This window comes from Mustelus asterias, chromosome 13, assembly GCF_964213995.1.
Source record: "Mustelus asterias chromosome 13, sMusAst1.hap1.1, whole genome shotgun sequence".
Classification (NCBI taxonomy): Eukaryota; Metazoa; Chordata; class Chondrichthyes; order Carcharhiniformes; family Triakidae; genus Mustelus; species Mustelus asterias.
Window position 1 is genome coordinate 96530013 of NC_135813.1, and position 13530 is coordinate 96543542.

General features: G+C 42.2%; 1 protein-coding gene across 6 annotated transcripts in view; it reads left to right on the forward strand.

Annotated features, from left to right (window-relative positions):
- The window catches only part of trafd1 (TRAF-type zinc finger domain containing 1), a 57388-nt gene that overhangs the window by 10653 nt on the left and 33205 nt on the right, over positions 1 to 13530 (forward strand). For all 6 annotated transcript variants that reach the window (XM_078227349.1, XM_078227347.1, XM_078227346.1 and 3 more), the window contains 2 exons: positions 1772 to 1907; positions 13009 to 13062. In XM_078227349.1, coding sequence (XP_078083475.1) covers positions 1772 to 1907; positions 13009 to 13062 — 190 coding nt within the window. The remainder of the gene's footprint in view (positions 1 to 1771; positions 1908 to 13008; positions 13063 to 13530) is intronic.

Here is a 13530-nt window from a genome sequence, read left to right on the forward strand (position 1 = left end):
ATTTTCCACTAATTCTCACCAGCATTCCTTATTAAATTAACAGTGTGATCTCCTGGACTCGTTTCGATCGCCTCAGGGGGTCGGAGAGGAATTTCCCAGATTTTCTTTCCCCATATTGGCCCTGGGGTTTTCACTCTGGGTTTTCGCCTCTCCCTGGAGATCACATGGTCTGGAATGGGGGGGTGGGGGTGAGTTAATAGGTTGTGATGAACAAAGCATCGTAGCTGTGAGGGACAGCTCGGTGGATAGGATATTAGTATGTAGATAGGTTGGAAAATTGGGCGGGGATCCTGGATTCAGGATTCAATCCTGGACCGGGGAGCGGCGCGGGCTTGGAGGGCCGAAGGGCCTGTTCCTGTGCTGTATTGTTCTTTGTTCTTTGTAAATTACTTGTTTTTCTTGCTCAGCTTGATTTAATTGTAAAGAAAAAATGCCATATAATAAAAATTAGTGGTTGATAAATTTGTAATAGTTGGTATTACAAGTATAGGAAACCCCTTGTGGGGATTAACCATGTGTCTATATCTGGAAAAGATGCATTTGGGTAAATTGAGAGCATCGAGTATACTAGAACATTTACTAGGTCATTTATTAAGCGCTGGGATCTCTTGCTCAGATAATTTTCAGTTGTTCTGTTAATCTAACCTAGTTAACTTTTGTTGTCCTTCCTAAACTATGGCATTTTAACTCTGAAGAATTTCTTTGTAGCCTCTGAGTTACTCCCATGTGAGGTTCCCTTTTTAAAATACTAATTTTTTTGCAACCCCATAGGAATCTGGTGGATAGAATTTTCAAACGGAGTGTCTGAATTTGTGAACTTTTTATTGAAATGAAAGTAAAACTATGTCCCATATCAGCATCTGGAAGCTTACTTGACTTTGCTGCAGATTAAGATTTTAACTTCCACTTGGGTGTTAATGATATATGTGGAACAGATAGATTGGCTGGGTTAGTGAATATTCAGATCTGCAGCAGTGACTCATTATTTAGCAGCTGAAAGTCACTTGAGGTTTACAGAACAAAAGGAGCAGGAAAGAGGTCTTTTTTTAAAAAGACTAGTCATAGAATATCAGTGCATTGTTTAATCCTAAAGAATCCAGTGTTTTGTTTTCTTTTGACAATTTTTCCTCTGTCAGTCTTTTTTTGCTGGGGCACAATTTTGTTGGCTCTGTTGCCCCCGATACCTTTATTTATGAGCCAAGACAGGATATTCCAGTGTCACAGTTGAAGATAGTTCTGTGCACTTTACATGCATACAATTGGAATAATCACTCCTGGTTGGGTAGAGGAAGTACTCCTGTTCACCATTGAGCAGCCAGTGTGTAGGGAGAAAAAATCTGGGTAAGTACAGAGTTGGACTAGATTGTAATGATCTATGATGGAGTAACCTTGGGGTCATGTGAATAATGACCATTTGGACTCGCAGGTAAGTGTTGGAAGGCGTCTGTTGCTTGACCGTAGCATGTGGATACTTTACAGTAGATTTTACTACCGGCTGTTTTTGCCCTTCTATCTGAGAGGGAGGTTGAAGCAAATAGTATCCCACTTCCCATTTTGGCTTAGAGGAAGTTAAACATGGGATCATCTGTACTGTATTTCTTTGAGTTAAAATGAATGGTGATGGGTTTATTTTTTCTAAAAATAGCCTTACTTTGTGTTTGATTGGCAGTTGTTTACCTCCACCCCTCAATTCAGATGTGCAGGAGGAGCAGATGCTGTCTTTCTAATTGCTAGCTTTCTGTAATTAGAATTTCTCTTGTTTCACCTTCAGCAAACGTGACATTCCTGCAACTAACTTCACCATTCATGAAATCCACTGTAGAAGAAACATTGATCTTTGTAGGTATTGTCAGGAGCCTTTCCCGAAATCTGAGATGGAGGAACACTTTGAAACAGAACATGCACTGGTAAGATCAGTAGAATGGTGGTCTTGTGGTAAATATTTAAACTCCTTTTTGTGCCCATTTTTCCTCTCCACCAGTTTTCTTCCCATCTATGAGGTCATTGACTTATGCTGATATATGGTTCTATAGGTACTGGATGTCCTTATTTGCCTTGCCCAAAGGAGCTTTCTATGTAAAACAAACAGTGGTGTTGGGAAGCTACTTCACCAAGGTTATTCACTTTTGTTGTAAGACTAGAAAAGCAAAGATTTTTTAAGGGAGTGGAAATTGCCAATATTAAAGATGACTTGGGTGCATTGTAAAAGGAACACAGTTAGCATTCAGGTGTAGCAAGAAATTTAGAAGGCAAATGGCATGTTGGCCTTTATTATGAAGGGGATTGGAGTACTTGTTACAATTGAAGAGGACTTTGAGACCACACTTCATATACTGTGTGTAGTTTTGGTTTCCATATGTTTATTCCGTGGGATTAGAGGAATGTCTAATGGTGAGAGGCTGGGTAAATCAATTGTATACTCTCTGCAGTTGAGAAAAAAAAGAGGGTGATCTCATTGAAGCATGCAGTATTCTGAAGGGGCTTGAAATGGTAGATTGAAGATTGTTTCCCCTGGCTGGGGAATCTAGAGCTCAGGGATACAGCCTCAGGATATGAGGCTGATTATTTAGGATTCAGATAAGAAACTTCTTCACACAAACAGTTATGTATCTTTGGAATTGTCTACCCTGAGGGTTGTTTGTTCTCCATCAGTGAATATCTTTAAAGATATTTGGGCCAGGGTTTTATCATCCCATCCGCCATGGGAATCAGAGCGGGCGAGGGCTGGACCATGGAAAGATCCATTGGCCTCGGGCAGGATTTTATGGTTTCGGGACGAGCGAGGCTGTAAAATCTTGCCCAGGGAGTCTAAGGAAATCCAGGGCTGTGGGAAGTGGATAGGAAAATGGGAGGTGAGGCTGAGGCTCAGCCATTGTATTGAATGGCGGAGCAGGCTCAACAAGCTGTATGATCTGCTATTTCTTTATGTTTGTATACCCTGGTAAAATTCAGCCAACTCTGCATAGATTAGAGCAGGGGCCCTTTTGTCGAGGGTTACTTTGATTTTCGCATTCTCGTTAGCTCCTTGAGATGATGCAGTTGCGTAGTAACAGGTAGAATTAGAGGAATTCATCAATATCCTCCATAATCATCAGACATGGGTTAAACTTAAAGCCACAACACACAAGGAAAGCATTAGTTTCCCAGACACCACAGTACTTCAATTTGTTTCAAGACAATAGGTGCCAGTTAAAAATGAAATAGTTTTTGAAAATAACTGGTACACCTCCACATAGAAAAAGCCATCACCCTAAACAAACTCCTGCGAATGACTGAAATCACAGATAATGTGTTTGCATTGCTTATGCATAGAGCTGGAAGATGGTAACTAGGCAGTTACTAATCTTTTTGCTGCTTCTCAGATCTCAGTCTTGGATTTAAATTTTAACAATTGATGCTAGATCAATATCCATGCTGTTATAAATTGATGTTCCCAGAAAGTTCCAAACCTGTACCACCTCACTCCTGAAAGATCAGGTTCTAATTTTTAGATTTTGCTCCCTAGTCCTAGAAGCCCCTAAATTATTTGATCATTTATTGTGTTTTCTTCATTTAAACAGTAGTTACGCCTCCAAAATACTTCATTGGTTATAAAGTACATTGTGATGTTCTCTGTTCATAAAAAGCATTATAAAACTGCAAGTTGTTCATTACTGTTTGAGATCTTGGTTTTTGCAAAATGGCTGCAATGATTGTCGCTTAACAGTTACTGCACCTCGAGTAATTCACAGTACGTGCACTAAATACAAATATTATCAAATAAAACTGTCCAGTGTTGAATTATCCAATTAGGTGTTCATTATAACATCCACTACATTCTTCCCCGTATGATAGTAGTGCAATTGATATATATATCATTTTTGTTCAAGGGACATGTTTAAAATTCCTTTATTCTGCAGACAGTTGGTGTGTTAGCTCAAGAGTTGTAAAAGCAAGTTCATTACTCATTTCAGCAAGGAATTTGTTACTTTGATAGAGCTAATAGGCTTTTGTTTACCCAAAGGATTTCTTGGGAAGTTGAATGACAAGGTCATGTGATTATGTGGTTAGTGTGAAGCGCTGGGTCTATAGCAGAGAGTGGCTTTTGCAGTTAGGATTTGAGTTCTAGTTGGGAATTGTTTGAAGACGGGTTTTCTGCAAGCTACTCAAACTCATTTTCTCTTGGAAAGCTTCAAGACTGTTTACATTTATAGCAAGTATATCTATGATAGTTAACTATAATTAAAGTGACATCTAATTCTGTAAAAATGAAATGTTTATTTGGAACTGAAACAAGTGATGTTAGAAATTAATTTGATTTTGATTTGATTTATTATTGTCACATGTATTAGCATACAGTGAAAAGTATTGTTTCTTGCGCTACACAGACAAAGCATACCGTTCATAGAGAAGGAAATGAGAGTGCAGAATGTATGAAATTAAAATTGTTTCCTTGCATTTTAAAATATTGTTCGTTTGTTAATAGTTAATTATTTGTTAGTTATAAAACAAAGAAAAGTACAGCACAGGAACAGGCCCTTCGGCCCTCCAAGCTTGTGCCGATCTGGTATAGTACCAGAAGATTGGAGGTTAGCGAATGTTGTCCCATTGTTTAAGAAGGGGAACAGAGACTTCCCCGGGAATTATAGACCGGTGAGTCTCACTTCTGTTGTCGGCAAGATGTTGGAAAAAATTATAAGGGATAGGATTTATAGTTATTTGGAGAGTAATGAATTGATAGGTGATAGTCAGCATGGTTTTGTGGCAGGTAGGTCGTGCCTTACTAACCTTATTGAGTTTTTTGAGAAAGTGACCAAGGAGGTGGATGGGGGCAAGGCAGTGGACGTGGTATATATGGATTTTAGTAAGGCGTTTGATAAGGTTCACCATGGTAGGCTTCTGCAGAAAATGCAGATGTATGGGATTGGGGGTGATCTAGGAAATTGGATCAGGAATTGGCTAGCGGATAGGAAACAGAGGGTGGTGGTTGATAGTAAATATTCATCATGGAGTGCGGTTACAAGTGGTGTACCTCAGGGATCTGTTTTGGGGCCACTGCTGTTTGTAATATTTATTAATGATCTGGATGAGGGTATAGTTGGGTGGATTAGCAAATTTGCTGATGACACCAAAGTCGGTGGTGTGGTAGACAGTGAGGAAGGGTGTCGTAGTTTGCAGGAAGACTTAGACAGGTTGCAAAGTTGGGCCGAGAGGTGGCGGATGGAGTTTAATGCGGAGAAGTGTGAGGTAATTCACTTTGGTAGGAATAACAGATGTGTTGAGTATAGGGCTAACGGGAGGACTTTGAATAGTGTGGAGGAGCAGAGGGATCTAGGTGTATGTGTGCATAGATCCCTGAAAGTTGGGAATCAAGTAGATAAGGTTGTTAAGAAGGCATATGGTGTCTTGGCGTTTATTGGTAGGGGGATTGAATTTAGGAGTCGTAGCGTTATGTTGCAACTGTACACAACTCTGGTGCGGCCGCACTTGGAGTACTGTGTGCAGTTCTGGTCCCCACATTACAGGAAGGATGTGGAGGCTTTGGAGAGGGTGCAGAGGAGGTTTACCAGGATGTTGCCTGGTATGGAGGGGAGATCCTATGAGGAGAGGCTGAGGGATTTGGGATTGTTTTCGCTGGAAAGGCGGCGGCTAAGAGGGGATCTTATTGAAACATATAAGATGATTAGAGGTTTAGATAGGGTGGATAGTGATAGCCTTTTTCCTCTGATGGAGAAATCCAGCACGAGGGGGCATGGCTTTAAATTGAGGGGGGGTAGTTATAGAACCGATGTCAGGGGTAGGTTCTTTACCCAGAGGGTGGTGAGGGATTGGAATGCCCTGCCAGCATCAGTAGTAAATGCGCCTAGTTTGGGGGCGTTTAAGAGATCCGTAGATAGGTTCATGGACGAAAAGAAATTGGTTTAGGTTGGAGGGTCACAGTTTTTTTTTAACTGGTCGGTGCAACATCGTGGGCCGAAGGGCCTGTTCTGCGCTGTAATGTTCTATGTTCTATGTTCTATGTTCTATGATCATGATGCCCTAACTTTAAAAAAAAATCTTCTGCTCTTACTCAGTCCATATCCCTCTATTTCCTCCTATTCATGTACCCATCCAGATACCTCTTAAATGTAAAAAATGTGCCTGCTTCCACGACATCCTCTGGCAGCGCTTTCCAGGCACCCACCATTCTCTGCATGAAACACTTCCCCCGCATATCTCCCTTAAATTTTCCTCCTCTCACCCTGAACCTGTACCCCCTGTAATCGACACTTGCACCCGTGGAAAAAGCCTCTGACTATCAACCCTGTGTATGCGTCTCAATTTTGCAGACCTCTATCAGGTCTCCCCTCGGCCTCCATCTTAGAAAACAATCCTAGTTGCTTTACTCCCCTCATAGCCAACGCCTCGAGACCAGGCAACATCCTGGTGAACCTTCTTTGCACTCTCTCTCCAAAGCTTCCATGTCTTTCTGGTAGTATGGTGGCCAGAACTTAATGCAATACTCCAAATGTGGCAGATTTTATATAGCTGCAACATGATTTCCCATCTCCTGTACTCAAAGTCCCGGCTGATGAAGACAAGCCTGCCATGTGCTGCCTTAATCACCTTGGTCACCTGTGTTGCCACTTTTAGGGAACTGTGGACCTGGATGTCCAGATCCCTCTGTATGTTAATGTTCCTCAGGGTTCTGCCATTTACATAATAATTCACACCTAAATTTGATCCTCTAAAATGCATCACCTTGCATTTGTCCGGGTTAAACTCCATTTGACATTTCTGCGCCCCCAAGTCTCCAATCTATCTATCCTGTTGTATCCTCTGACAATTCTTGGCACTATCAGCAACTCCACCAATCTTTGTGTCATCTGCAAATTTACTAATCAGACCACCCATGTTTTCCTCCAGATCATTTTTATATATAATATATATTTATTAAGTAAAGATTGTTTGCAATAAAAGATCCCTGATTTGTCAGTAAAATTACTCCTGGAGCGAAACATCCCATCACTTTTATGCCAAAAATAGGAAATTGTTGGGGTCTAACCTGGGTGTCCTAGTGTAGCTTAGGGCTCTGGTCCCGTACTGTAACAATAGCTCCTGAATTTATGCAGCCTCAAGCTCGAGACTCTGCATTCATTTGCAAGGAATTCATTACTGTGATGACTTAATGTTTTCCTGGCTCCCAATTAGCTGAGTTTTGTCGATGGGTTTAAAACTGTTCTCTCTCCCCTGTGGCCTCCTGATGCTGCATGCTATCCAATCGCTTGCTGTTTCTCTCCACTCGTTGAGCTGGTTAGGTGCATTGGCCATGTTAAATGGCCAATGCTAGGAAAGCGTTTATATGGAGTGAGGGGAAATATGAAGACATAAGGCAGCAAATTAGAGGAGTAAATTGGAAGGAGATATTCTCGGGAAAATGTGCTGAAGAGAGGTGGCAGTTTTTCAAGGAATGTCTGTCTAGAGTTCTACAGGACAACGTTCCGAGCAGACAGGGAGGAGTTGGTAGGTTAAAGGAACCGTGGTGCACGAAAGCTGTGCGGGACCTAGTCGAGAAGAAAAGGAAAGCGTACAAAAGGTTCAGAGAGCTTGGCGAAGATAGAGATCTAGATGAGTATACGGTTTGTAGGAAGGGACTAAAGAAGGAAATTAGGAGAGCCAGAAGGGGTCAAGAGAAGGTCTTGGCAGGTAGGATTAAGGAAAACCCTAAGGCGTTCTATAAATATGTGAAGAGTAAAAGGGTGAGATGTGAAGGAATAGGGCCTATAAAAGGTGAAGGTGGGAAAATCTGTACGGAACCAGTAGAGGTGCTTAATGAGTATTTTGCCTTTTCACAGAGGAGAAGGACCTGGGTGGGTGTACTGCAGGCTTGCGGTGGACTGAAAAGATTGAGTATGTGGACTTTAACAAAGAGGTTGTGCTGGAATCTTTGAATGGCATCAAGATAGATAAGTCGCCGGGTCCGGATGGGATGTACCCCAGGTTACTGTGGGAGATGAGGGAAGAGATTGCAGAGCCTCTGGCGATGATCTTTGCATCATCGATGGAGACGGGAGAGGTGCTGGAGGATTGGAGGATTGCGGATGTGGTTCCTATTTTCAAGAAGGGGAATAGGGATAGCCCAGGAAATTACCGACCGGTGAGTCTAACCTCAGTGGTTGGTAAGCTGATGGAGAAGATCCTGAGGGACAAGATTTATGAGCATTTAGAGAGGTTTAGTATGCTCAAGAATACTCAGCATGGCTTTGTCAAAGGCAGATCGTGCCTGACGAGCCTGGTGGAGTTCTTCGAAAATGTGACTAAACACATTGATGAAGGGAAAGCGGTAGATGTGGTTTATATGGATTTTAGCAAGGCGTTCGATAAGGTCCCCCATGCAAGGCTTCTAGAAAAAAGTGAGAGGGCATGGGATCCAAGGGGCTGCTGCCCTGTGGATCCAGAACTGGCTTGCTCAAAGGAGGCAGAGAGTGGGTATAGATGGGTCTTTTTCTAAATGGAGGTCGGTCACCAGTGGTGTGCCCCAGGGATCTGTTCTGGGACCCTTGCTGTTTGTCATTTTCATAAATGACCTGGATGAGGAAGTGGAGGGATGGGTTGGTAAGTTTGCTGATGACACGAAGGTTGGTGGGGTTGTGGATAGTCTGGAGGGATGTCAGAAGTTACAGAGGGACATAGATAGGATGCAAGGCTGGGCGGAGAAGTGGCAGATGAACTTCAACCCAGATAAATGCATCGTGGTTCATTTTGGCAGGTCAAGTGGGATGAAGGAGTACAATATAAAGGGAAAAACTCTTAGTACTGTAGAGGATCAGAAGGACCTTGGGGTCCGGGTCCATAGGACTCTAAAATCAGCCCCGCAGGTGGAGGAGGTGGTTAAGAAGGCGTATGGTGTGCTGGCCTTTATCAATCGAGGGATTGAGTTTAGGAGTCCGGGAATAATGATGCAGCAATATAAGACCCTCGTCAGACCCCACTTGGAGCACTGTGCTCAGTTCTGGTCGCCTCATTACAGGAAGGATGTGGAAAAGATTGAAAGGGTGCAGACGAGATTTACAAGGATGTTGCCTGGATTGAGTGGCATGCCTTATGAGGATTGGCTGAGGGAGCTCGGTATATAAGATGTTGAGAGGCATAGATCGGGTGGACTCTCAGAGCTTTTTCCCAGGGTGGAAATGTCTGCTACGAGAGGACACAGGTTTAAGGTGCTGGGGGGTAGGTACAGGGGAAATGTTAGGGGGAAGTTTTTCAGAGGGTGGTGGACGAGTGGAATCGGCTGCCGTCAGTGGTGGTAGAGGCAAACTCAATAGGGTCTTTTAAGAGACTCCTGGATGAGTACATGGGACTGTAGGGAGGAGTTATACAATAAATGGCAGAGTCATCAGGAGTATAGAAACACAGAGGGACCTAGGTGTGCAAGTCCACAAATCCTTGAAGGTGGCAACACAGGTGGAGAAGGTGGTGAAGAAGGCATATGGTATGCTTGCCTTTATAGGATGGGGTATAGAGTATAAAAGCTGGAGTCTGATGATGCAGCTGTATAGAACGCTGGTTAGGCCACATTTGGAGTACTGCGTCCAGTTCTGGTCGCCGCACTACCAGAAGGACGTGGAGGCGTTAGAGAGAGTGCAGAGAAGGTTTACCAGGATGTTGCCTGGTATGGAGGGTCTTAGCTATGAGGAGAGATTGGGTAAACTGGGCTTCTTCTCCCTGGAAAGACGGAGAATGAGGGGAGATCTAATAGAGGTGTACAAGATTATGAAGGGGATAGATAGGGTGAACAGTGGGAAGCTTTTTCCCAGGTCGGAGGTGACGATCACGAGGGGTCACAGGCTCAAGGTGAGAGGGGCGAAGTATAACTCAGATATCAGAGGGATGTTTTTTACACAGAGGGTGGTGGGGGCCTGGAATGCGCTGCCAAGTAGGGTGGTGGAGGCAGGCACGCTGACATCGTTTAAGACTTACCTGGGTAGTCACATGAGCAGCCTGGGAATGGAGGGATACAAACGATTGGTCTAGTTGGACCAAAGAGCGGCACAGGCTTGGAGGGCCGAAGGGCCTGTTTCCTGTGCTGTACTGTTCTTTGTTCTTTGTTCTTAATAGGATGGAGGGTTATAGGTAGGCCTAAAAGGTAGGGATATGTTCGGCACAACTTGTGGGGCCGAAGGGCCTGTTTTGTGCTGTAGTTTTTCTATGTTTCTAAATTCTCCCTCAGTGTACCCAAACAGGCGTCAGTGTGGCAACTGGGGGATTTTCACAGTAACTTCATTGCAGTGTTAATGTAAGCTTACTTGCGACACTAATAAATAAGCTTTAAGCTTAGCTTCTCAGCAAATGTGGGAGTGAAGCAGCCTCTGAAAGGAGGAGCAGCTCCTTGGAGAATCTGTCAATTGCATTTACATGAATGAATTTTCCATGGCTTTTGGCGGTTTTCGTGGCAGATTTGCCCGCCACTGCTGTATCTTTTGAATGCTGGACCAGAGGATTAAGCCTAACCTGGGGCCTCGGGTCCTCGCAGGACAGTGCAATTGCCAATTGGCTCGGAGATCAACTGTATTTCTTCATTTGTTAGTTTTAGTGATGAGGTTAACATCAGTCCTCGTGTGAAGGTCATACATACAGTTTGGGCAGAACCTTTTGATTTGAAAATTGAAAGATACCATCTAAGTTGTATGCTGAAACAGAGTGCTATAAATACTCAGCAGATCTGGCAGCATCTGTGGAGAGAAACAGAGCTAACAATTTGTGGAGACATGGACTTCTTAAAAACAAAGTTGTCATATGTGACTCAACATAAACTAAGTTTCTTTCTTCACCGATGTCGCCAGAGCTGCTGAGTATTTCCAGCACTTTGTTTTTTACTTTCGATTTCCAGCATCTGCAGTGTTGTTATTTGCTGAACTCTGGTGGGTGTCAGATTTGAAATATGGATGGATTGCTGTTTAATATTGAATTTGTGTTCTTAAATAAGCAAATAAAACTTCACCCACTTTCAGACATAGGCCAACTAGATATCACTGCTTTGCTGCTGTTCATCTTTTAAGATGTATTGGAGCTAATTTATTTTTGTAAAATATTGCATGTTCTCATGCATAAGTGATGCAAATGAAAATGAATGCTTACAACTAGATATTGCTGTAACAGCATTTCTGCCTTTAAGTATCACGTTCTGGTGTGGTCAGATTTAATACTGCATTAAAAGTACAGTGTGTGAAGAAGTGGTGAGTTTTGTTTTGAAACAAAATGTTATTTTTGCCACAATAATGTAATGTGCACTGCAGGCATTGATCTATCTAACTACTTAACCAATCAAATTTCAAAGACCTTGATTCAGTCCAAGGATGTGCAGGTTAGGTGGATTGGCCATGCTAAATTGCCCCTTAGTGTCCCAAGATGTATAGGTTAGGGTGCATAGCAGGGTAAATGTGTGGGGTTAGGAGATGGGGTAGGCAGTGGGCTTGTCATGCTCTGTGGTCATGCTTTGTCGGAGAGTTGGTGAAGACTTGATGGGCCGAATGACCTCCTTCTGCACTGTAGGGATTCTATGATTCTCTTTCCATTCCTTTTCACCACCTTTCCACTTGCCTCCCAACAAAGGAATTGCAGGAAAAGGCTAATAACTGCCTTTGCCAAGATATTTTTCTTTAAAATATTTATATATTTTTTGCATACATTTATGGGCAAATATTAGGGATAGTTGAAGGTTGCTTTAGCAGCTAATATGCAATTAAACAATACTCTGTCTTCCAATATTTATTATTTCAAACGATTCCTATCAGGGTCAGATTGATTTTAATAGAAATGCCAGACATATTTGCTTGTTGACTACAGGAGGGCCCAAAGTCATTAACTGTCGTTTTGTTTCAAAATGTGAGGAGAGTTGCTTAAAGCGTGTAACTCGGGAGTGAACCTTAATCTAATATAGTCTTTTCACTGAAAGAAGTGTTATACAGTTGGTCAGTTTTGATTTATCTTGAGTGATATAGGTGCCTTTTGTTCCAGTTTGATTTTCAATTGGACATAACTAACTATAATCTATAAGATTTGAACTGGCAGTTTAAATTCTCCAGGTTCATTGCTGTATCAATTATATAGTTATAGTTTAAGACTATATGTTGAGAGTTCTTAGTTTATCAGGTATGAATGAGAAATATTTTGAACACTCCAACAGCCTGAGTCAACTTGCTTCCATTTTAAAGATATTTGGAATTTGTTCTAATGTAGATATTAGCAGTAAAAGTGGTCTGTTTATCCTGGCATGATATACTTGAGGTACTTTGCATATGTGGTCATGCTTTTAACGCCATTATGTACCCTGAACAACCTGACTTTTGCTTTGCACGGGTCAGAAGTATTGGAGAATTCCCCAAATCATTTTATTTTTAAATTTACCTTAATTTTGGCTGCCTTTGGCTGGGCCTGACTCTTATCCACAATGTGTTTTCCAACACTCATCATTGGATGGTGAGCAATAACATAATTTTTTTGGAGTCTTTTTGGTCTCTTCCACTCCTTGTCCTGGGCATACTGCTTAATCCTATTTTACCCATTTGCGTTCTTATTGCCTTGCTGATCAGCTAAGCTAGCGTATACTGGAGGTCTTTATGCTTTGCAGGGAGATGAATGCCCTTTTATACAGTAACCCGAATATAATGAACACTCTGGAGAGAAGATGGCATAGTGGTGCTTTCACTGAATTAGTAATCCAGAGGTCCAGGGTAATACTCTGAGGGCACAGTTGGATTTAAATTGATAAAATCTGGAATTGCAAATTAGTCTCAGTAATGGTGACCATGAAACTACCATTAATTTGTCATTTAAAAAAAACCCATCTTGATCAATAATATCTTTTAAGGGAGGAAATCTGTTATCCTTACCTGATCAGGTCTACATGTGATTCCAGAACCACAGTGATACTGTCTGAAGCCAGAGTTCACAGGACAGGCAACAAATTCTGGCCTTCTAGTGATGCCCACATATCATGAAAGAATAAAAAAGATTTGAAATCTAAATTTTATCACTTCTGTTTTTCAGGTCAACTGTAAGTGCAACATGAAGGTGGAAAAAAATCAGTTGGAGAAACACGAGGTATGTGCTTCTGCTCTCTGTATGCTTGCCTAATGCAACAGCTCCAGAGCTCATTTCAACCTTAGTCCAAACACGGACCTGAGCTGAGCTGAGAGTGACTGCCCTTGACATCAAGGCAACATTTGACCAAGTGTGGCATCAAGGAGCCCTCGAAAAACTGAAATTAATGGGAATTGAGAGAAAACTCTTCACTGCTTTGGATTCTACCCAGCAAAGGGGAAGATAGCTGGGCTTGTTGGATGTGAATCATCTCAGTCCCAGGACATCACTGTGTGAGTTCCTCAGGGTCCGAGGTCCATCCATCATTAGCTGCTACATCAATGACTTCCCCTCCATCAAAAGGTTGAAGTAGGAATTTTCACTGATGACTGCACAATGTTCTGCACCATTGGCGACTCCTTAGGCACTGAAAGGTATATAATGTTCCAAAAGAAAAGTAAAGTTTATTTATTAGTCGCAAGTAGGCTT